The sequence below is a fragment of the Pelodiscus sinensis genome, chromosome 13 (genome assembly GCF_052426305.1).
Source record: "Pelodiscus sinensis isolate ZL-2025 chromosome 13, ASM5242630v1, whole genome shotgun sequence".
Lineage (NCBI taxonomy): Eukaryota > Metazoa > Chordata > Testudines > Trionychidae > Pelodiscus > Pelodiscus sinensis.
Genome location: NC_143064.1, coordinates 1102054 through 1124187, shown reverse-complemented (window position 1 = coordinate 1124187; position 22134 = coordinate 1102054). Strand labels below are relative to the sequence as shown.

General features: G+C 59.7%; 1 protein-coding gene across 5 annotated transcripts; it reads right to left on the bottom strand.

The window, feature by feature from the left end:
• Positions 1-8251: 8251 nt before the first annotated feature.
• LOC149523628 (sestrin-3-like) lies at positions 8252-20902 on the bottom strand. Of its 5 annotated transcripts, none has more exons than XM_089781768.1 (9): positions 20319-20900; positions 13340-13543; positions 12808-12990; positions 12476-12682; positions 12288-12399; positions 11710-11828; positions 11013-11203; positions 10157-10301; positions 8252-9883 (listed from the first exon to the last, which is right to left on the bottom strand). In XM_089781768.1, exons 1-9 carry the CDS (start codon positions 20376-20378, stop codon positions 9794-9796), a joined length of 1311 nt encoding a protein of 436 aa, XP_089637894.1. In that variant the 5' UTR covers positions 20379-20900; the 3' UTR covers positions 8252-9793. The 5 variants fall into 5 exon arrangements, with proteins under 5 accessions (XP_089637894.1, XP_089637892.1, XP_089637893.1 ...); XM_089781766.1 differs by having other exon boundaries at positions 11710-11966; positions 20319-20897; XM_089781767.1 differs by lacking the exon at positions 20319-20900 and adding an exon at positions 15639-19502 and having other exon boundaries at positions 11710-11966.
• Between the last annotated feature and the right edge of the window lie 1232 nt (positions 20903-22134).

Here is a 22134-nt window from a genome sequence, read left to right as displayed (position 1 = left end):
CAGGTTGGCTGTGGAGCCCCCGGCATGGTGCAGTACATAGGACACTGTTGACACCCCCCCCCCCCGCCCCACTCTCTCAGTTCCTTCTTCCCACCAGTGACGCGCTGGAGTTGCTTCATGCTCTTGCTTTGCAAACTCGCTTGTGGTATCTACTGGTACCTAAAACTCTTGCAAATAGAGCACTTTGCAGTTTGATGGCCCTGGAGGCACGAAGAGAGCAAATCACTCTTGGCATAGGCTTCCTGCAGCTCTGGCAAGATTTGAACCCGAGACCATGGGATAGCCTGGTCAGGGGAGCTGTAAACTAGGGACGTAACAGTGTCGTCAATTCACCGGTTAACCAACAAGCAAAAGCTTATAGGTGAATGCTGTAGACTTCACGCATTTCCCTCCTCCTGCCCGCCAGGACATTTTTTTAGCAGGCTGGCCAGCAGCCCAACTCAGTTCTGGCTCGCACCAGGTCCAGAACCTACCCCTGCTGGAGCTCTGCATTCAAAGTATATTAGGAGCCAGCCTGGCTCAGTTCCAGCTTGTGCCGGGTCCGGGAGCTCAGACCCACCTTAGACAGGAGCTGCTGCCACCCCACACCGCTGCCTCTTTATCAGCGGCAGCAGCACCGGGCAACTGGCAGCCGGTCCGGAAGGGGAGCTGGTGTTTAAACTGGCTCCCCTTGTGGACAGCTCCCACCTAGCACCCCACACTGTCTCTGATCCAGCAGCTGGCCCACCCTTGGGGACTATGCAGTAGTTGACTAACGGATAAAAATTCATGAGGTTACTCTACTATTCAGTTAACTGATATTTAACATCCCTGCTGTAAACTAGGGAGAACCCCCAGGGCTGGCTAACTACACAACTATAAACCAAACTAAGACTGACGAACAGTGGAGACCATGAAGCAGCTGCAATGACTGGTACTGGCAGGAAGGGTGGGTGGTTGGCAGTGTCCTGTGTACCACGCCATGCCAAAGGGCTCCACGGCTGACCTGACAGGTACTGCTAAGGGAAAATTCTCGACGATCGTGCACACTATTGGAATGCACATGAGCAATCACTCCAAGAAAAACTGTTCTTAACCTCTGAGGACAGGACGAGAAGCAAGGGGCTTAAAGTGCAGCAAGGGAGGTTTAGGTTGGATGTTAGGAAAAACATCCTGCCTGTCGGGACTAAATTGTGGAGAAGGACTGGAATCTCCAAGGAGATACTTAAGAGCAGGTTAGTCAGCCAGCTGTCGGGGATGGGGTAGATAGTGCTTGGCCCTGCTGAGAGGCAGGGGCCTGAATTTGTGACCTTTCAAGGTCCCTTCCAGTTCTGAGATTCTATCAGCTGCCGATGTCCGTTCCTGTGGGCAGTAAGCAGTCCTGTCTCCATAGGTCTGGCGTACAGCCACAGGCGCTCTCTTACGTCTAAGAAGAAAAGAGGTAGGCTGTGCAGTGTGAGAACTGCATCCGGGGCAGCAGTGACTCGGAAGGATTTGTGGGTGATGTGGAAACCAAGGCAATCGGAGTGCCAGCACCATGGGCATTTGCTTTTAGCCACGGATGTTTAGATGCATATGCAGGTCAGTACACAGTTATGTGACAAGATGTTACTACTGTATATGGCACAGGTGCGGCTTTTATTGGGATACTATGTCAAGTTTATGGTGTCTACTTACAAATAATGACAACTTAGGAGGTTAGGAAAGAGCAAGACAATCTCGAGGTCTGGAAAATGAGGGTGAGACTGAAGAAGTTCAGTAGAAGTTCAAACAGTGAGTTGATGGTCTAGAAAAGTACTGACACACAGAGATTTGGGTCTTTCACCCACCTAACAGAGGCAGAACAAGATCTAGCAGAAGCTTGATCTGTTCATGGTAGGACCAGGTGTAATTTAGGCATTGGAAACAGGGACATGGTAGCTTCTCCACTGCTTGGAATCGTCACATGAACGTTGTGGGTCTTTAAGAGGTGCTGTAGTTCTGAGCTTGCTGGGGGAAGTGCTGGCAGAAGTTCTCTGGCCTGAGTTATGCAGGGTCCCTTCCGGCTGGGTGGTGGTCCACCCTCCGCTGGTCCTGTGCATGGTACAGGTCACAAAGGGGATTGGTTGCAGAGTTAAAGCAAGGGCTCGGAGGAAAGCTCACATCCCAAGAGCCTGAAAAGACCTTAGGGTACGTCTACACAGCAACATTCTTTTGAAATAACTTTGCCTGCCGTGTAGATGCAGACTGTTGTTTTGAAATGTCAAAATCCTGTCAAGCTGGAGGCCTTCTTACTCCGACTCCTGTAACCCTCATTGTAGGAGGAGCAGGGGCAGGCGGAGGAGGAGTGCTCCACTGTGAAATAAATGCTGTGCGGATGCTCCCAGTTTCGAAATGAGCTATGTCCGTTGTGAATCCCTGCTGTGAGGTCACGCCCTTAGGAAGGTAAAAGGCGAGATGATAAAAGTGTGTAAAATCCTAAATCTTGCAGAGACAGAGGGACTTCTCTCCGGCTTGTCTTAGTACAGTGACACGGGGTATTGAATTCAACGGTGGGAAATTCCAAACCAGTGCCTGGAAATACTTTGTCATGTTAACCAGTAGAACTCACTGCTGGAGTGTCACTTTAAGAACGGCCGGGCTGGGTCAGACCAACGGCCCATCCAGCCCGGTGTCCTGTCTGCCCACAGTGGCCAAGGCCAGGCGTCCCAGAGGGAATGAATAGGGCAGGAAACCGCTGAGTGATCCCTTCCCTGCCACACAGGCCACGAATTCACACTGGCTGGCTGTATGGGCTACAAGCGCATCCACAGTTACAATCGTTAATGCAACTAGAAGCCTGCGAGGGGCTTGTCTCTGTCCTGCCGCTGCCCCGGAGGCCGGTTGGTCCCTTCCAGCTGAAGAGCTGTGTCTGGGTGCGTTTCGCCTGTCGTTTTGGGTCACGCCCCAAGCTAAGAGACTGACGTTAAGAGGAGTGGGCGTCCCCAAGGGCAGTGCACAGGCTGCTGTGCGGCCTTGACCTGAGCTTCGCTCTTTCTGCTCTCATGGTGGTTTTTACCGAGGGCGCTCCCCCGGCATGGCCAAGCCCTTGCAGCAACAGCTGTGCTGTGCTAAAGGAAAAGCTCCCTTAAGAGTTTAATGGGGAAGGTAATCCCCTTCCAGGTGGCTACCTTAAACTGGGGCAGAACCCAGCGGGGGGTGTGGCGGGAATGCACGGCAGATGGTTGACGGTGGCATGAGAGTGGTAGTTGGGTGCTCTCTCCCTGCTGTTTCCCTTGGGGCCAGAGTCCATTTAGAACGAGGCTGAGTGACCTTGTTAATGAGGCTCCCACCATCCAGGCCACGGTGGGGCAGCTCGGTGGTAGAGGCAGCTCTCATCTGGGCCTGCTTTTATTTTAGGTTCCTAGGAACTGCCAGACTAGATCAAAAGCGGGGCCCGGTGGCCCTCAGACTGCTCGAGTGAGGCGTAAGAATCCCCATTAGCGGCTGTGGGATGATCCTGCCCCGCAGGGCTCCCCTAATCCCTAATTAGAGAGTGTTTAAAACCCTGCGGCATGTGGCTGAGCAAATGGCCTGCTGTCCCTTGCTGCCCGCAGGCTCGGGCACGGGGCTAGAGCGGGGCTGGGCACTCATTTCTGAACAAGGGCCACTCAGAACACTTTGGAAGTGGTTGTGGGCCACGCTGGAGGGGGCAAGCCCAGGGCGGAGCCTCGGACGGAAGGGGCTTGCTGCTCCCAACCCCGCTACTAGAGCCCTTTCAGCTGCTTATGTAAAGGGCTGTTGCCTGCCAGCCACGGGGCAGGCGTGAGCTTCGTGAGTCCCTGGCGCAGGCAGTGGGCTAGCACGGGGCCAGGAGCTGCGTGTCCTTTCAGTTGCTTCTATTTAAAGGGCTTGTGCTGCTGGGTGGCTGCCACACAACACAGCGGCCCGGCAAGCGCGAGCCCTTGAAACAAGCAGTTAAAAGGGCTGGCAGGTCCCAGCGCCACTAGCGCGCTGCCAGGGCGCCGGGACTGGCGTGCCCTTTCAGCTGCTTCTGTTTCAAGGGCTCATGCTTGCCTGTGCTGCCAGGCAGAGGGGAGGTGCGAGCCCTTTAAATCCCAGCTGTTAACCAGGCTCCCAAGGCCTGGAACTGCTAGACTCTTGCCCCTCCCTGTGTGGGGTGGGGACTGCAACCTGTGGAAAGCACCAGAGGGGTGCTCCGCCAGCCATCCTCTGCTTCCTGGCCCCAGCCGCGGGGCAAGGCTGAGCGCAGGTCAGCGTGAAGGGAGAACCGGGGGGAACGGGGTTGAGAGCAGGGCCCTGCAAAGTCTCTCTCCATTTCCATTGCACCTTTACTCAGGCCTGTGCTGCACGCTTCGCTGCCCTCCCTCGCCTACTGCTTACCAGTCCGCCCCCAGCACCCCGGGGGCCCCGCCGCTGTCCAGGGCAGCTCTCGCCTGCCTCTGCTACCACAGCTGTGCGCTCGAGGCAGTGCGACGGATCTGCGCCCCGCTGGGCCCCGGGCCCGAGTCCCACAGCAGGGAGGGAGGGCACCTCTGCTTTATGCGCTGGAGAAGGCCCTGAGCGCTAGCGGAGCAGCGCGGACAGCACTAGACTGGGGCAAGGTGCCCCAGCACGGACATTCTTACTTATGGCACCAGCTCGTGGCCAATCCACGGGGACGCGGGTCAGGCTGGCACACAGCTCGTAGCGCTGGAGAAAGTCACTGGCTGACCAGGCCCGGTTTTCACCAGTGTGGAGTGGACGCACCCCCGGGACCTCCGCTGGGCAAGCACTGCTCTGCAGAGCCAAAGGACAGGACAGGCTGGAGGAGCCCGGGCCCCGGGTGCAGGGCCTGGGCAAGGGGACAGAGGTGGAGGGGCGCAGTCCAGGGTTCTGTGGCATAGCTGCCAGCTGCTCCAGGGACCTGCCGCTCAGCGAGCCTGCGGGCTGTTGCTCCCAGCCCATGGGAGCTGCAGGAAGCGGTGGCCTGGCCCACGGGCTGCTTATTGTCCAACCCTGCTTGCCTGCTCTCTCTGCCGGGGCAAGGACTCAGGCTGCGGCAGGGGAGAAGAGAGTACGGCCTGCAGCTCCCTCCCTGGGAAAGGCTCCGGCTCGTGGAGCCGTGACTGTCTCAGCCAAGGCCCGGAGAGGGCCTGGTTCTGTGCAAAGCCCCAGTGACCGCACGGCAGGACCCGGAGGTGACTGTTTGAACCGCCCCATCCCTGTTCTTCCCTCCTAGAATCAGAGCTGGAAGCTGAAACAAAACACAGGACTGTGTAGCACTTTAAAGACTAACAAGATGGTTTAGCAGGTGATGAGCTTTCGTGGGCCAGACCCACTTCCTCAGATCAAACCTGATCTGGGTTTGATCTGAGGAAGTGGGTCTGGCCCACAGAAGCTCATCACCTGCTAAACCATCTTGTTAGTCTTTAAAGTGCTACATCATCCTGTGTTTTGTTTCAGCTACCCCAGACTAACAGGGCTACATTTCTGGAGCTGGAAGGGACCTTGAGGATCATGTAGTCCCGGCCCTGCCCCCACGGCAGCACCAAGCACGGGCCAGACCATCCCTGCAGCTGTCTGTCCCACCTGCTCTCCCTAGCTCCAGGGATGGGGATTCCACAGCCCCCCTGGGCAACTGATTCCAGCGTTTTTCCTAATGTCCAACCTCTAAACCTCCCTTGCTGCAATTTAAGCCTGTTGCTGCTCAGAGGCCCAAGAGAACAGTTTGCCACCCTCCTCCTTGAGGCTCCCTTTTAGATACTTGAAAGCTGCCATCGTGCTAGCACCCCTGCTAGAGGAGGGGCTTCAGCTGGGGGGCCAGTTCCAGCAGTGATCACCATGGAGCCTAGAAAGCTTCCTGCTGCAGCTCAGGGTAGAGCCACAGTTGCTGGGAGGAAGGGCCAAGGCAGTTACCGTCAGGAGACACAACCGGTGCGGCGTAAGCGAGGGGAGGGGCAGGATCTGGCCCAGCCTTTTGTAGCTAGGATAACAACCCTGATGGAACCCAGGACTGACGGGAGGGCAGGAGCGGCACCAGTTACAAGGCAGGGATTCTGCTCATCTAGCCCAGCCTCGGCGCTTTGGTGGCGAACGCCCTCAGGCTGTGCAGAGTGCTTGGGTATTTACTGCCCCAGCCCCTTGCTAGCCCCACAGCCGGAAGGGAGTCGTGTATTTTCCCCTCCATGGGTAATTGGGGAAAACCGTTAATATCAAGTCAAAATTGCAATTTCAGAAATTTTCAGCAGATGTCAAAAGGTAGAGGTGAGTCAGCCTGAAACGTTTCCTGTTGATTCCCTGTATTATTAGCAAAGGACTTACATTCCCGAACCGCAGAGGGGAAGAGGGCCTCTCGCGGAACCATAGGAAGGCCCAGGGTCAATGCCACCATCTGATGCATGCAGGGCATTCCTGCACCCCTCTCCCCCACTCTGGGGTATTTCCCAGGTTGCATCCCTCATGCCTCCGGCCTTGTGCCAGCCTTACCAACTGCCAGCATGAACCACCACCGCAAAGTCCCCGGGTGGTACGAGCGCGCCTGTGTTGGGCAGAGCCAGCGCTTTGCTTTTCTGAGACATGCTTGATATCGAAAAGCTTCAGGACAAATGGAAACAAGGTTGTTCACTGAACCACCACCACGGGACTGGCCATAGTGGGCCAGACCAACGGTCCACGTAGGGGCCCAGCTGTGACCGGGGCCAGGACCGGGTATTCATGGGGCATGCCCAGAAGAGTTAGCGGTAAGAATGGTCCAGCCCTGTCTCCCCTTCTTGTTCCTGGCAGCGCTCTACGGCTACGTCTAGACTGGCAGGATTTTCTGCAAATGCTTTTAATGGAAAAGTTTTCCGTTAAAAGCATTTGCGGAAAAGAGCATCTAGATTGGCAGGGATGCTTTTCCGCAAAAGCACTTTTTGTGGAAAAGCGTCCATGCTGATCTAGACACGCTTTTGCGCAAAAAAAGCCCTGATCCCCATTTCCGCCATCGGGGCTTTTTTGCACAAAACAAATCTGAGCTGTCTACACTGGCCTTTTTGCACAAAAGGACTTTTGCCCTAATGGGAGCAGCACAGTATTTCCGCAAGAAGCACTGATTTCTTACATGAGATCGGCAGTGTTCTTGCGGAAGTTCAAGCGGCCAGTGTAGACAGCAGCTGCTTTTGCGGAAAAACTTGCCAGTCTAGACACAGCCCACCTGTGTTGGCGAACAGCCCTTGCTGGACCTGTCTATTTTTTTATCCCAGTTAATACTTTTGACTCTCTCAACCTCTCCGGCACCAGCGCCCATGGTTGAGCAGTGTGTTTGCTTTAAGGCTTGTGCCTGTTAATTAAATCTGGTGCCCCGTGGTTTTTATCTTGTCTTCTCCCCCCCCCCCCCCCCGTGTGGCATATGCCTTAGTGACTCTAGTCTCCTCCCACAGCCCCCTTTCCATCGCCCTTCTCACGATGGTTCCCATGCAACTGTATCCTTAGCCACAGAGCGGCCAGCCCTGGGCAGAGCACTCAAGTTGGGGGTGTAGCCTGGGCTCCCAGCCCTTTGGGAAGAGGCCCCGCTGCAGGGCAGAGCCTAGCGGTTCTCCCCACACTGGGTTCCCCACTTCGGTCAGAGCCGCTTGCAGATAGTTCCAAGTTGGCCCCACCTGCCCCTTTTCAGCACACGCACTTTCTGGCAGGGTGCAGCGGCCCTGGTCCCAGCTCCGCCCAGAGAAGAGCCAGTAGGAGCTGCTCGGCTTGCAGCTTGTTGGCCCACAGTGCAGTGAAGCAGCCTAGGAAAGGAGCAGCTGCTTCTCCAGGGGCCAGCCCAGGCCCTGTCTTTGCAAGAGCTGGTTCACCAAGGCCAGAGGGTTATGCTGCTCCGGGGAGGCAGGACAGCTCCCCTCCGGGGCAGGAGCCAAGCCTTAAATTCACTCCTCTCCTGCAAGGCCTTGGATGGGAGGGGAGGCTGTGACCTCTGCTTCCTGCAGCGAAGTCCCCTCAGTTCAGCTAACCCTGTGCAGAGCCCTCCACCCTGCCAGAGCGGTTTGGACAGCGAGGGGGGAAGCGCTGGAGGGACAGGCCCTGGCTCTGCTGCCATAGAGCCAAAGGGCACCGAGGGGCAAGGCAGGAATCGGCCCCATCCAGCCTGCAGCACCGCCAGGGCCTTTAGCGTGCCTGTGCCCCACCGGGCCCAGCTCTGCCAGTGCAGCAGCCCTGCAGGCAGGGGAGACGGGCCCAGTGCTCCGTGCGCCGCGGCGGGGCCAGGGACGCTCCCCTCCCCCAGAGAGAAACAAGCTGGGGCAGGTTGTGTCAAACATAGTTCTATTGATAGCAAAAATAGGCGCCCGCCCCCGCTTCGGTCACCAACACGTACGCAGTACACAGGACTTCCCCGCCCTTCCTAGTACCCGGAGGCTGGAGGGGCCCAGCAGTGTCCTGCCCCAGAAAGCCAGGGCCCCCGCACAGCCCATGGCTACTCCTAGGCAGGCAGCCCCGCCCGCGGCCGGGCCGGGCTCCTGAAGACACGGCCATGTGGCTCTGCCCACCTGCAGGCTGGAGCTGCGCTATTCCCAGAAGTACGGGCCCGGACTGAGGCTGTTTCAATGGTCTGGCCCGCTAAGAGCCACACGCCAATCCTGAGCAAGGGGCCCCGCCCTAGCCGGAGGGAGGGGGGCGGGCCCAGCTTTTGGAACCTCAAGTGCCTTGCTCTACAGAAGGAAAACGTCCCTGCCGGAGGTGGAGGCACAGGCTGGCCCTGGGAGCAGGAGATCACAGCATGCCGCGTTCTGCACCCGCAGGGGCTGCTCGGGCGGGCGCGCTGCACGGCCCGGCCGGGGTGGAGGCACAGGCTGGCCCTGGGAGCAGGAGATCACAGCCTGCCGCGTTCTGCACCCGCAGGGGCTGCTCGGGTGGGCGCGCTGCACGGCCCGGCCGGGGTGGAGGCACAGGCTGGCCCTGGGAGCAGGAGATCACAGCCTGCCGCGTTCTGCACCCGCAGGGGCTGCTCGGGCGGGCGCGCTGCACGGCCCGGCTGGAGGTGGAGGCACAGGCTGGCCCTGGGAGCAGGAGACCACAGCCTGCCGCGTTCTGCACCCGCAGGGGCTGCTCGGGCGGGCGCGCTGCACGGCCCGGCTGGAGGTGGAGGCACAGGCTGGCCCTGGGAGCAGGAGATCACAGCCTGCCGCGTTCTGCACCCGCAGGGGCTGCTCGGGCGGGCGCGCTGCACGGCCAGGCCGGGGGTGGAGGCACAGGCTGGCCCTGGGAGCAGGAGATCACAGCCTGCCGCGTTCTGCACCCGCAGGGGCTGCTCGGGCGGGCGCGCTGCACGGCCCGGCCGGGGTGGAGGCACAGGCTGGCCCTGGGAGCAGGAGACCACAGCCTGCCGCGTCCTGCACCCGCAGGGGCTGCTCGGGCGGGCGCGCTGCACGGCCCGGCCGGGGGTGGAGGCACAGGCTGGCCCTGGGAGCAGGAGACCACAGCCTGCCGCGTTCTGCACCCGCAGGGGCTGCTCCGGCGGGCGCGCTGCATGGCCCGGCCGGGGGTGGCAGACACCACCAGCCAGGCTACTGCCTGCAAATGCCCCAGCAAGCTCCCTCACCTGCCAGCTGCTGTTTGAGAAGGGCAAGCCCGCCCAGCCGGACACTGCTGCCGTGCAGGGAAAGCAACAGCTTGCTGCTCTGCCTCCAGGCTGGGCCACACGCAGGATCCCGCCCTGGGGCTGGCTGGAGCGTTCCTGACCCAGCCCATTTCTCAAGAGACAAGCCTGCTCCCTGCCCCATGGCCGTGAGACTCCCCCTGCCCACATTCCCACCCCTCCCAGCCTGGGCAGGGCCACTCGTGCCCCGAGAACAGAGCACTCCATTGCCGGCCAGCCCAGCGCCTAGGAGATCAGATGCTGGGTAATGGCTCGCAGTGCGTACAGCAGCTCCGCCTGCATCCTCGCTTCCAGAATGAGAAGGTTCACGTGGACCTGAGGGAGCAAGAGAGGGGCTCAGGCAGGCCTAGAGGGAGCAGCCCAGGACTGCTTGCAGCTCCATCCGTGCCACGGCCTCTAGGAGCCTCGCTCCCCGGTGCCCAGTTCCACAAGCACCCAGGGTCTCTGGCTCCTGGGCTGGAAGGATGGATCTTGTGCACCAGACTCTGGGCCCCTCCCGCCACTGGGCCCAACCCAGCAGCTGCACAAGCAGGCTCTAAGAACTGGCCCGATAGCCTGCGTGGAGATCGTGCATGCGCCAGCCTGTACCTTTTCACTGTGCTTGAACTGCTTCCAGAACCGCCGGAACCTTTCCAGGTTCGTCTTCTCTGGGGAGCAAGTCACCGTTTTAACGTAAACCTTGAGCGTCCGCCCCAGAAAGTGATTCACTTCCGCATAATCGTAGTCGTCGTACCTGCGGGAAGAGGCCAAGGGCGCACGTTGGAACCAGCTGCTACCAGCTTCCCCAGGGCCGGGAGAGCAGCCAGATGGGCTGGAGCGAGCGTCGGGATCAGGCCCCGGCTGCTCACTGCTCTGCAGGTGACAACACTGGAGGTGAAGCTCCCGGAAGTGAGGGGCAGGGATGGCTCCCCGCAGGTGCCCAAAACATGGCCCCGCAGTTCCCCTGAGCCAGGCCTGCCACCGGGGGAGGCAAAGGGGTCAGCTGCCCTGGGTCCTGGCTGTTACACCACTACAGCAGCAGAGTGGTGACCGGAGCCCCAGGCTCTCGGTCGCTGGCTGGGGGTGGCAGGGGACGCAGGTGGCACACTCTGGGGAGCGCTGAGGACCGGCAGCGTCAGCCCCGCCCCTTCCGCCCGAGGTTCCGCCCCTTCCAGGAGCGCGGAGCCACCCCCACCCCTTTCTCTCCACCCCACTCAGCCTTCTGGCCGGTAAAAGCAGAAGGGGAAACAATGGAAGCCAGGCCTGAGCCAGTCCCACCAGACATCCCGAGGAGGCAGCTGGGGGAGCACCACGAGCAACCAGCCAGGCCGACGGCTCCTGTGCCCTGATTAAGTCCTCTCGGATATTTAACCGTCTGAAAGACGCCCCGCAGGGCTGGGTCAGAGGCCGAGCGCCTCTCCTGGACAGATCACGGGTTTGTCCAGGCCCAGGCGGGCGGGCATACCTGATCCCAAACATGCAGTGGATGTAGTTCCAGACGCCCCGCTTGAAGGCGGAAGAGTCACGGCCGTGTCGCTTGGCCAGGGCATTGCTCTGGAGACTGTCAGCGGTGCGGAACTTCTCATCCAGGAGGTAGCCAACGTCCGAGTAGAGTCTGTTAACCAGCGAGAATCCATGGTCCTCCCAGGAGTAATCCTGCCAAACAGATCAAGAGGGCACCTCAGGGCTGTGCCCCACGAAGGGGCCAGTGAAACGCCGCACAGGCTGTGCCCTGTGGGGGGGTCTCAGCGGGCATGCTCTTGCTGGATCAGAGCAGCCAGAGGCCTTCAGCCCAAGTCTGCCCTCAGTGGGTCTCTCCAGGCACAAGAGGACAGCTCATCCTGCCACAAAGCTGTTGCTCACAGTTCGGCTGCCTTCCCCGGGGCTGTGCTGGATCCGCACCAGCAGCAGATTTCTCAGTGGCCAGGGCGCCAGCTCTGAGCCCTCGGCCCCCCGCCTGCATCTTGCAAGATGGAGGAGTGACTGTACAGATGCCCCGAGTGATGCTCTGGTGAAGCCCTTCACTCCTGTTTCCATGGCTGCCTGTGGCTGCTGCTGTTCTGAGCACTGGGCACGGAGCCTTGAGCAGCTGCCTGGCCTCCTCTCGCACACGCCCAAAGATCCTGGGCCCCAAATCTGCTCCTACCTGCCAGGACACGCACCTGAGCTCTGAAGATCTGGGTCTGATCTTCATCTCTCGTGGCGAAGTCCTGGTAGCCAAAGTCAGGGTCCAGCACATAGCAGGAGAGATTCGTGGCTTGGACCATTTCCCCTCCACACTCTGAGGGAAAGAGCCCAGCGCCACCAGACGGGAGATTAGAACACAGCCCGGAGTTCATGCTGCTCCTCCGCAGCACCCAGCAGCAAGGGGCGGGGTCTCTCCTGGGGCCTGGAATCCCGCCTGCCCAGCATCTCGGCTCTGCAGGCAAGGGACAAGCTCAGCCATGAGTGCAACGTCCCATCTGCCCCATTCTCCCAGGGCAAAATGGATTCCTGGGGCTTCCCTCACGTCTGGAACGGGCCCGTTGATGGCACCTCCCTCGGGGACGCGGTCCCTCCCGCCCCTTACAGCCCCCTGCGCCTGCAAGCGTCAGGCAAGGTGCGGACTGGCCAGCATTAAGGACACTAACCGCAAGGCCCCAGCAGACAGACAGAGGAGAGTCCTGCAGGGACAGGCCTAAACTGGGGGCTTGCTCTTCTCCTGGCAGAGACCTCCGCGGTGCGGGCCCCTTTGCCTTACCTTCCTCCCGGCCTGGCTGCGGTGGCCTCCTTTCCTCTTGCTCCTCGATCCCCAGGCGGCTCCTCGAGAGGCGTTCCTGGAGCGCGTGCGGCTCCACGCAGGAATCCAGAGGCTGCGGGAAGACAATGCTCCCTGTTACTCAGCCCATGGCCCTTGTTCTGCTGAGACCTGCCCCCTTGGCAGCTCACCCGCTTGCGGCTGATGCGCAGCAGCTCCCCACGACAGCTGCCCCCGCCGGCGGATCCCCAGAAACACGGGCTCCTGCAGCCCCGCCACTCCTGTTCGCAGCCGCAGCCAAAGACGAAGCTGGCAAGAGCGTGGCAATGTGCCACCAGGACAACAGCATGCACCAGCTCGGCCAGGGACCAGCTCTGCTCACTGGTCTTCAGCAGCATCTGCGGGGAGGTCAGCAGGCAAACAGTCCGGGTTACTGGCCGCCCGTCCGTTCCCCAGCGCTCCTCCCTCACCACTCGGAGAAACAGGCAGCCCTGGGCCCCACCCAGGCTCCCCGGGCCCCTACCTCCACGTGCTCCTTGCTGATGAGCCACGGCCGATGAGCCAGGATCTTGTTGATCTCACTGAGCCTGCGGAGCTTGGGAGGGATGAAGTCCAGGCCCCGCAGCCACTGGGGATCTCCCCCCACGCGCAGGAACTGCAGCCTGTGCAGATTCACCAGATACCAGCACTGGTGCCGAGCAGCTGCCTGCAAGAGTGAGTGTGAAATGCCGCCCTCGCCACTTCTCCAGAGCGCAGTGCTGCAGGCGCCAGCCCGGCAGAGCTCGCAACGCTCCAGCTGAGCATGGAGTCCCACGCCACCCAGCCAGGCAAGGACCAAGCACCAAGCGGTTTGCCCAGCTCCTGCTCAGTGACACAGACCCTGACCCGGCCTGAGGCCACCTGCAGGGGAGGTGACCCGACTGGCAGCGCTAACGAATGGTGACCGAGGGGGGTTCACCCTTCCCCCTCTGAGCTTTCCATGGAGACGTAGGAGCCGGACAGCGGCCGCAGGGCCAGGAAGGAGGCGTTCCTAGAAGCGAGGGCGTGGCACCTACCATGAGGGCAATGTAGTGCCTGCAGTCAAACGGCAGCGGGCCGTCCGTGTGAAGCAGGTAGTGCTGCATCTTGAGGAAGCTGGCCAGGTACTGCGGGTGGTAGCCCATCTCCTGGGTCACTGCCTCCAGGCGGCCCCAGCTGGCCAGGGCTTTCACAAACAGGAACTGCACTCGCTCCGTCTCGCTGCTGCTCATTTTCACTCCCTGGGGGAGACAGAGCCCATCAGAGTGGCCCAGCCCAGCAGGAGCTGGGGTTCACTCGGCTGCTTGGAGTCTGCCGCAAAGTGACAGGCTGAAACGGCGCTAGTCCCAGCGTCGCAGCCATGGGCCCGTTAAAAAGGCCAGCTGCTAAGAGAGCTAAGCAGCAAATGGCAAAGGGGAAGCTGGGGCTCCCCTTGTTTCGGGACAGATTTTTTCTGTGTGGTCCTCTGACCTGAGCCCACTCCACCAAAGGCCAGAGCTCTGCACCACCGCCATGCCCACGGTGGGAGGCTGCCATGCAGGGGCTGGGGTTCCAAGCCAGGCGGAAAGAGGGGGCCGACGCTGGCTGTGAAGGGGGAGCTTGTGAAACAGGCAAGACGTAACCCTCTTGTTAAGCTGGAAGCTGCCCAAGTCACATCTAGCTCCAGTCTGCCCACTGGCAGGGCCAAAGGCACCAGTGTTGGGGCTCAACTAGTGGATGGAGCTCTGGAGAACGAGTAACCTGGCGTCTGACCCACGGGGCTAGAACCAGAGGGATCCGACAGGGCTTGTCCTGGTTGCAGGCGCTGCTCCCAGCCCAGAGCACTTTCAGCCCCTTGGCAGCAGCCCCGGCCTGTCTGGCTTTCCAGGGACAGTTAGTGCCTCTGGGGCTCCCGCCTGCTTCAGGGTACTGAAGCCCTGGGGGGCCAACAATCCCATCCAAGAGCAGCGACTCAGCTCCTTCTGGACAGCCAGCTAGAGTGCTGGCTGGAGGGCCCGGCCCCTCAGAGTAGCAGCTGACAGTCCACAAGCACGTCCCAGGACCCCTGCAGGCAAACCTGGCTCCGGCCGTTTGCAGACAAGCCAGTGCCCAGCTGTGCTGTTAGTGAGGAATCCAGTTGTGCGGGAGGTCGGGTGGAGGGCAGTGCACACAAAACCCCCTATCCTCTCACAGCAAGTGCTTTTTTCACCTCAAAAAGAGATTTTGGCCTTGGAAAGGGTTCAGAAAAGGGCAACTAAAATGATTAGGGGTTTGGAACGGGTCCCATATGAGGAGAGGTTAAAGCAACTGGGACTTTCAGTTTAGAAAAGAGGAGACTGAGGGGGGATATGATAGAGATATATAAAATCATGAGTGGTGTGGAGAGGGCTGATAAAGAAAAGTTATTAATTAGTTCCCATAATAGAAGAACTAGAGGACACCAAATGAAATTAATGGGGAGCAGGTTTAAAACTAATAAAAGAAAGTTCTTCTACACACAGCGTGTAGTCAACCTGTGGAACTCCTTGCCAGAGGAGGCTGTGAAGGCTAGGGCTATAATAGAGTTTAAAGAGAAGCTGGATAATTTCCTGGAGGTTAGGTCCATAAAAGGCTATTAGCCAGGGGATAAAATGGTGTCCCTGGTCTCTGTCTGTCAGAGGCTGGAGAGGGATGGCAGGAGACAAATTGCTTGATCATTGTCTTCGGTCCACCCTCTCTGGGGCACCTGGTGCTGGCCACTGTCGGCAGACAGGCTACTGGGCTAGAGGGACCTTTGGTCTGACCCAGTACGGCCGTTCTGATGCTCTTATGCTTCCGACTCGGTGCGTCTCTGCACTTTTGAGCAGAGCATCTGGGCACCTTGGCCATTCACCCCCAGCAGGCGAGAAGCGCAACTTCTACTGCGGGTGTCTGAAGAGAGTCAGCCTCTCCCCTTATCTGGGGAGCAGCAAAGCTCCCCCTGTCTCCCTCTTTGCAAGCCGCCTTGGCTACATCCCCAAACTCCCTAACTGGTTCTGTTGGAGAGGAAGGAGAGTCTCACCCAGACCCTGTCTGAGCGCTGGCTCCTTCAGCAAGACCAATACCCACAGTCTGAAGATGCAGTGAAAGTCAACACAGAGGCATTTCTCTGCCCAGCCCTCCTGCTCCGAACAGTCTCCAGCTTGTGTGAGCATCAGGGCGACTGCCGGCGGGAGGCCTGGGTCTGTGCAGGAATCCAGGCAGCTCGCACTGAGCTGCAGCAAAGCCTAGGCAGATACAAGCCTACAGGCCTGTCCGGGCCATCTAGTGCAGGGACACCGCAGTCCTGCCAGTCGCCTCTTCCCTAATCAGCTTATTCTGCTCTCTTGCTGCCCTTACCTCCCAGCTAGAGCCGAGTGGGCAGCAGCTGCTCCCCATCTGCAAACTGGTGCTGGCGGGAAGGGACAGGAAGCTTGCATTTTTCTGCCACAGTCAGTATTGCCTGCTGTAGGCCCCATGGATCAGGTGGTCAGCCCAGGGCTCTCCAGTTCCTGGTACTGCAGTGGGTGTCTGAAGTTAGCTAAGGAGCCACCGAGCTAGACGTGAACCCACCATGCCCCTGAGTACAGACCTTTCCAGCTGGCCACTGTGTTTGCGCTTTTAGCATTGGGCTAATGAGATTAAAAGCCTTACAAATTCCTTCTTTCCAGCTCCCACCTTGCTTTGTCTTCCCACCTGCACCTCCCACCCCGCTTTAGCAGCCCGTCTCAGCCAAAACCTGTGCTTGTCCAAATGCTTGGAACGTGGCTTCTAAGTGCTCTGCAAAGTTACTCTTCAACTGTCTGAGAGAGCAACACCAGGGATGGAAAAGCCAGACTGCATCAGCAGCCAGTCACCCAACTGGCCGGCTTTTTACACTGCCGCTGCAACGAGTGGATGTTCTCAGGGAACTATCCACAGTGACTCCAAGATCTCTCTTGAGTGGGTATAGCCAACGTAGTCCCCATCATGTTGTATGTGTAGTTGGGATTATTTTTTCCAATGTGAATTACTTTCCATTTATCAACATGAATTTCATTTGCCATTTTGTTGCCCAATCACTTAGTTTGGAGAGATCAAAGCTCTTCACAGTCTGCCTGGTCTTAACTATCTTGAGCAGTTTGGGATCATCTGCAAATTTTGCCACCTCACTGTTTACCCTGTTCTCTAGATCATTTATAAATAAGTTGAATAGGACTGGCCCCAGGACAGGCCCTTGGGGGACCCCACTAGTTACCTCTCTCCATTCAGGAAAGTTTACCATTTATTTCTACCCTGTTTCTTGTCTTAGAACCAGTTCTCAATCCATGAAAGGACCTTCCCTTTTATCCCATGACAAATTACTTTATGTAAGAGCTTTGGGTGAGGGACCTTGTCCAAGGGTTTCTAGAAATCTAAGTACACTATATCCACTGGATCCCCTTTGTCCACATGTTTGTTGACCCCCTTCAAAGAACTTTAGCAGATTAGTAAGGCATGAGTTCCCTTTACAGAAACCCTGTTGACTTTCCCCCACAAATTATATTCATCTGCATGTCTGACAATTTTATTCCTTACTATAGTTTCAACTAATTTGCCCGGTACTGACGTTCGACTTACCAGCCTGTAATTACCAGGATTGCCTCTAGAGCCCTTTCTAAATACTGGCGTGACATTAGCTATCGTCCAGTCAGTAGGTACAGAAGCTGATTTAAAGGATAGTTACAAACCACAGTTAATAGTTCCACATTTGATTCTTTCTGAACTCGGGTGGATGCCGTCTGGTCCCGGTGACTTGTTGCTATTCAGTTTATCAGTTTGTTCCAAAACCTCCTCTAATGACACCTCAATCCGGGACAGTTCCTCAGCTTTCACATGGGAACCAGCCCTCTTCAGAGCTCCTTTAATAGCCACTTACCCATTGCAGCAATATGAAAAAGCAAAATCCCAGGGGAGCCACCACGATGTGCACATAACCGTGGGAGGCTGGGACACCCCTGTGGGTTGGTTCCCTCCAGCTGTGCTCTGGCCAAGTTTAGTGTCAGCCCCAGATGAGGGTGCACACAAGCACACCTGGGACAGAGGATGCATAAAAGGTAGAACCCCAGCAAGTGTTCTGGCTGCCAAATGGAACCTGCCCTGACATTCCCAGAAGAACCCTTTGACCACAGCCAGATCAGGGGACACCCCCCATTGGACTCTCCTGTGATGGGCTGAGAAGACCAGACAGTTGGCCCTAGAGCCTGGTGCTCTCACTGGGCTTGGCGTGTTAGGAATGCTAACTGACAGCTCCTGGCTGGAGCAAGCAGCACTGAATGCCAGCTGCTTTCCAGCCATATACGCTGTAAGCACCTCAGGACAGGGACGGAGTTTTGTCTGGTTCCTAGATGCCACTTCATCCAAGTCCACCACATCTCTGCCTCCTGTCCCAACCTTTACATTTCCTGGGCCTGGAGTCCTGCCAAAGCAGGGGCTGCCCAACTGGAAATGCACAAAGCAGCCAAGCAACACCGGAGCTAGGCACCGCTGCCCAACCCTCTGCCAGCAGCGTGCATGCAAGGAAGAGGCAAGCCAGCTGCCGCCCAGCAAACAGCCCCAAACCCAAGAGGAACAAGAACAAGATGTCTCAAAACATTTCCCACCCCGAGACCAGAAGCGGGACTGGAGAGTCATGGGAGAGCAGCAGCTCGCACAGCCTTGAATTCCTCCATCAGAGGAGATTGTTTAACGAGTGACCTTCCGGGAGCCAGTTCCCCGGCAGTGCTGGTGGCCCCCGAAGGTGGCCAGAGGATGGCAGCTGGGGGATGCGGCGGTTGCCCCAGCCCTGGGAAGACGTGCACGTGTTCTGGCTGAAGGTGGACAGGCCAGGCCTTCCTGATCCAGTTCACCATTTACAATCTTGAAATGCTTTTGCTGCAGCTCTTTGAGAAACGCCTCTTCTCCGTTCCTGCCCAGCAGCTCTCTGGTTACCAGGGCAGTTACCCAGCTCCTCATGGCGGGATGGAGCTTCCCTCTTCCTCCCGGCTTCCCCTTTGCTGGGGAGGAGCGTTTCCTAGCTCTGGCACAAGAGAGAGCTGGCTTTGGTGGAGCCTGGTGCCAATGCTTTGCCTCCCTTCCCCGCCACAGGGCCATTGTCCCAGAGTAGCACATGCTGCTGCAGACACTTGCTTCCTTTCTATGGGCCTGACTCCCTGCTCCTCCCCCCAGAAGTGCCCACCTGCTTTTGGCCATTTGGGAGTTGCCTAGGGCCAGCCAGACACCCCCACACGTCCCTGTGGAAGATGCCCTGGGGCCTGGTTACTGTCCATTCATCCAGCCTACAGCAGCTCCTCCGTTCCAGGAGGTCAGCGCTGAGGGCAGGTGGGGGCAGCAAGAGCAGGAGGTCTGTTCTCTTCTCCCCTCACCAAGTCCTGCCAGGTGTGGGGAGCCCTCTGGTTGCTGCACTCTGCTCAGGCACGGAGGGCAGGAGTGGGGCAATAGCTCTCCAGAGACCAGGCCCAAACCACCCAACAATGCACGTTGGGGCAGATACCACGAGGCCAGGCCCTCTTCCCCCACACTGCCCTGGCAAGGGACTGAGAGCCATTGACCCAACCCCTGCCCTGGAGAGACTGGAACCCCTTCAAGCCAGCAGGGTGCAGCAGCCTGTCCGGCCTGGGCGCCAGGAGCCCCACACCATCCTCTTTCGGCTCCCTGCTGCTCTCCTGGGCATTTGGTACCCAGATGCCTGGCTCCGTGAGCCATGGAGTGGCCGGGACGGCAGTGGAGTGCACCAGACGCCCAAAGCACTGCGGAGACCACGGGGGTGCTGAAACAGCAGGCCCAGGCACAGGACCCGGCACTGCCAGACCGCCCATCCGTCCGCAGCAGGGGCCCGGGCTCGCCAATGCAGCGCTGCTCCGGGCTCCCGAGCCAGGGGAGCAGCAGAGCCCGGCCCGGCCGGCCCCATTGACCGCAGCGCCCCTGGCGGGCGGCCGGGGAGGTGCGGCAGGAAGGAGAAAAACAACTTTGATTGGCAGCGCTGGGCTGGAGCATCCCGCATCCCGGACAAAGAGCCGCGGGCGCAGAGCGGACCCGGCGCCAGGAGCCCTCGGCAGCTTCCTGCCCCAACTCCCCGGGACAGCGCCGGGGGCCGGGCCGCGCAGGGTTGCAGCGCTCTGGGGCTGCGGGGCCGCGAGCCGGAACGGAGTCACGCGCGTCTTCACTCGGCCCCGCTGCCGGGGGAAGGGGGGCGCGCTGGGGCTCACCTGGCCCCGCTGGCGGGGGGAGGGGGCGCGGGGGCTCACCTGGCCCCGCTGGCGGGGGGGGAGGGGGGCGCGCTGGGGCTCACCTGGCCCCGCTGGCGGGGGGGGAGGAGAGGGGGCGCGGGGGCTCACCTGGCCCCGCTGCCGGGGGCGGGGGGAAAGGGGGGGGGCTGGGGCTGCCGGGGGAGGAGAGGGGGCGCGGGGGCTCACCTGGCCCCGCTGCCGGGGGGAGGAGAGGGGGCGCGGGGGCTCACCTGGGCCCGCTGCCGGGGGGAGGAGAGGGGGCGCGGGGGCTCACCTGGCCCCGCTGCCGGGGGGAGGAGAGGGGGCGCTGGGGCTCACCTGGCCCCGCTGCCGGGGGGAGGAGAGGGGGCGCGGGGGCTCACCTGGCCCCGCTGCCGGGGGGAGGAGAGGGGGCGCGGGGGCTCACCTGGCCCCGCTGCCGGGGGGAGGAGAGGGGGCGCGGGGGCTCACCTGGCCCCGCTGCCGGGGGCGGGGGGAAAGGGGGTGGCGCTCACCTGGCCCCGCTGCCGGGGGCGGGGGAAAGGGGGCGGGGCTCACCTGGCCCCGCTGCCGGGGGGAGGAGAGGGGGCGCGGGGGCTCACCTGGCCCCGCTGCCGGGGGAGGAGAGGGGGCGCGGGGGCTCACCTGGGCCCGCTGCCGGGGGGAGGAGAGGGGGCGCGGGGGCTCACCTGGCCCCGCTGCCGGGGGCGGGGGGAAAGGGGGTGGCGCTCACCTGGCCCCGCTGCCGGGGGCGGGGGAAAGGGGGCGGGGCTCACCTGGCCCCGGGGGCGGGGGGAAAGGGGGCGGGGCTCACCTGGGCCCGCTGGCGCTGGTTCCCGCGGGGCTGCTCCGTGCGCGGCAGACACAGGATCATGGCTGGCGGGACCTGCCGTCGGACGCGGCGCGCGGCCCGGGCTACAGCTGGAGCCCGAACGGGGCGTGCCCGGCTCACAAGAACGACCAATCTCCGTGGAGATGGGCGGGGACGGCTGTAAACCCTCAGCCAATCGGAGCCAGGGCTGAGAGTCCGGCCGGAGCACGTGGAGGAGGCGGGCCCGGGTGCCCTTGTGCCGCGCCGGTGCGAGCGGAGGGGCAGCGATTCTGCTGAACCTGCCTCCAGCGCCGCGAGCCTGGAGACCTGCCCTTCGGGGCGAGACTCGACTCTGCTGCCCCGCTAGACCTGAGTCAGGGTCCTGGAGCGTCCGTCCTGCTAGCGCAACGGGGGATCCCAAGAGCAACGGATACATTTGGATACGGTTCTACAAGTGAGTGGAATCAGAGGGGCAGCCTGTGAGTCTGAATCTGCAAAATCCTAGAACCACAGAGCTGGAGGAGCCCTCAGGAGTCATCGAGTCCAGCCCCCTGCTCTAGGCAGGACCAACCCAACTCAATCAACCCGGCCAGGGCTTTGTCAAGCCGAGACTTAAACACCTCTAGGGATGGAGACTCCACTACTTCCCTAGGGAACCCAGCCCAGCGCTTCCCCACCCTCCTAGGGAAAGAGTTTTTCCTAATATCCAACCTAGACCTCTCCCACCACAACTTGAGCCCATTGCTCCTTGTTCTGCCATCTGTCACCACTGAGAACAGCCTCTCTCCATCCTCTCTGGAACCTCCCTTCAGGAAGTTGAAGGCTGCTCTCAAATCCCCCCTCACTCTTCTCTTCTGCAGACTAAACAGACCCAAGTCCCTCAGTCTCTCCTCATAGGTCATGTGCTCCAGCCCCCTAATCATTTTGGTCGCCCTCCGCTGGACCCTCTCCAATGCGCCCACATCCTTTCTATAGTGGGGGGCCCAGAACTGGACACAGTACTCCAGATGTGGCTTCACCAGAGCCGAATAAAGGGGAATAATCACTTCTCTGGATCTGCTGGCAATGCTCCTCTTAATGCAACCTAATATGCCATTAGCCTTCCTGGCTACAAGGGCGCCCTGTTGACTCATATCCAGCTTCTCATCCGCTGTAACCCCCAGGTCCTTTTCTGCAGAACTGCTACTTAACCATTTGGTCCCCAGCTTGTAACTATGTTTGGGATTCTTCCGTCCCAAGTGCAGGACTCTGCACTTGTCCTTGTTGAACCTCGTCAGATTTCTTGTGGCCCAATCCTCCAATTTGTCTAAGTCACTCTGGATCCTATCTCTGCCCTTAAGGGTATCTACCTCTCCCCCCAGCTTAGTGTCATCCGCAAACTTGCTGAGGGTGCAATCCATCCCGTCGTCCAGATCATTAATAAAGATGTTGAACAAAACCGGTCCTAGAACCGAACCTTGGGGCACTCCACTAGAAACCGACCGCCATCCTGACATCGAGCCGTTGATCACTAGCCGCTGGGCCCGGCCTTCTAGCCATCTTTCTATCCATCTTACCGTCCATTTATCCAATCCACAATCCCTTAACTTGCTGGCAAGAATATTGTGGGAGACCGTATCAAAAGCCTTGCTAAAGTCAAGGTATATCACATCCACTGACTTCCCCATGTCCACTGAGCCAGTTACCTCAGCATAGAAGCTAATCAGATTGGTCAGGCACGACTTGCCCTTTGTGAATCCATGCTGACTATTCCTGATCACTTTCCCCTCTTCCAAGTGCCTCAATATGGATTCCTTAAGGATCCCTTCCATGATTTTTC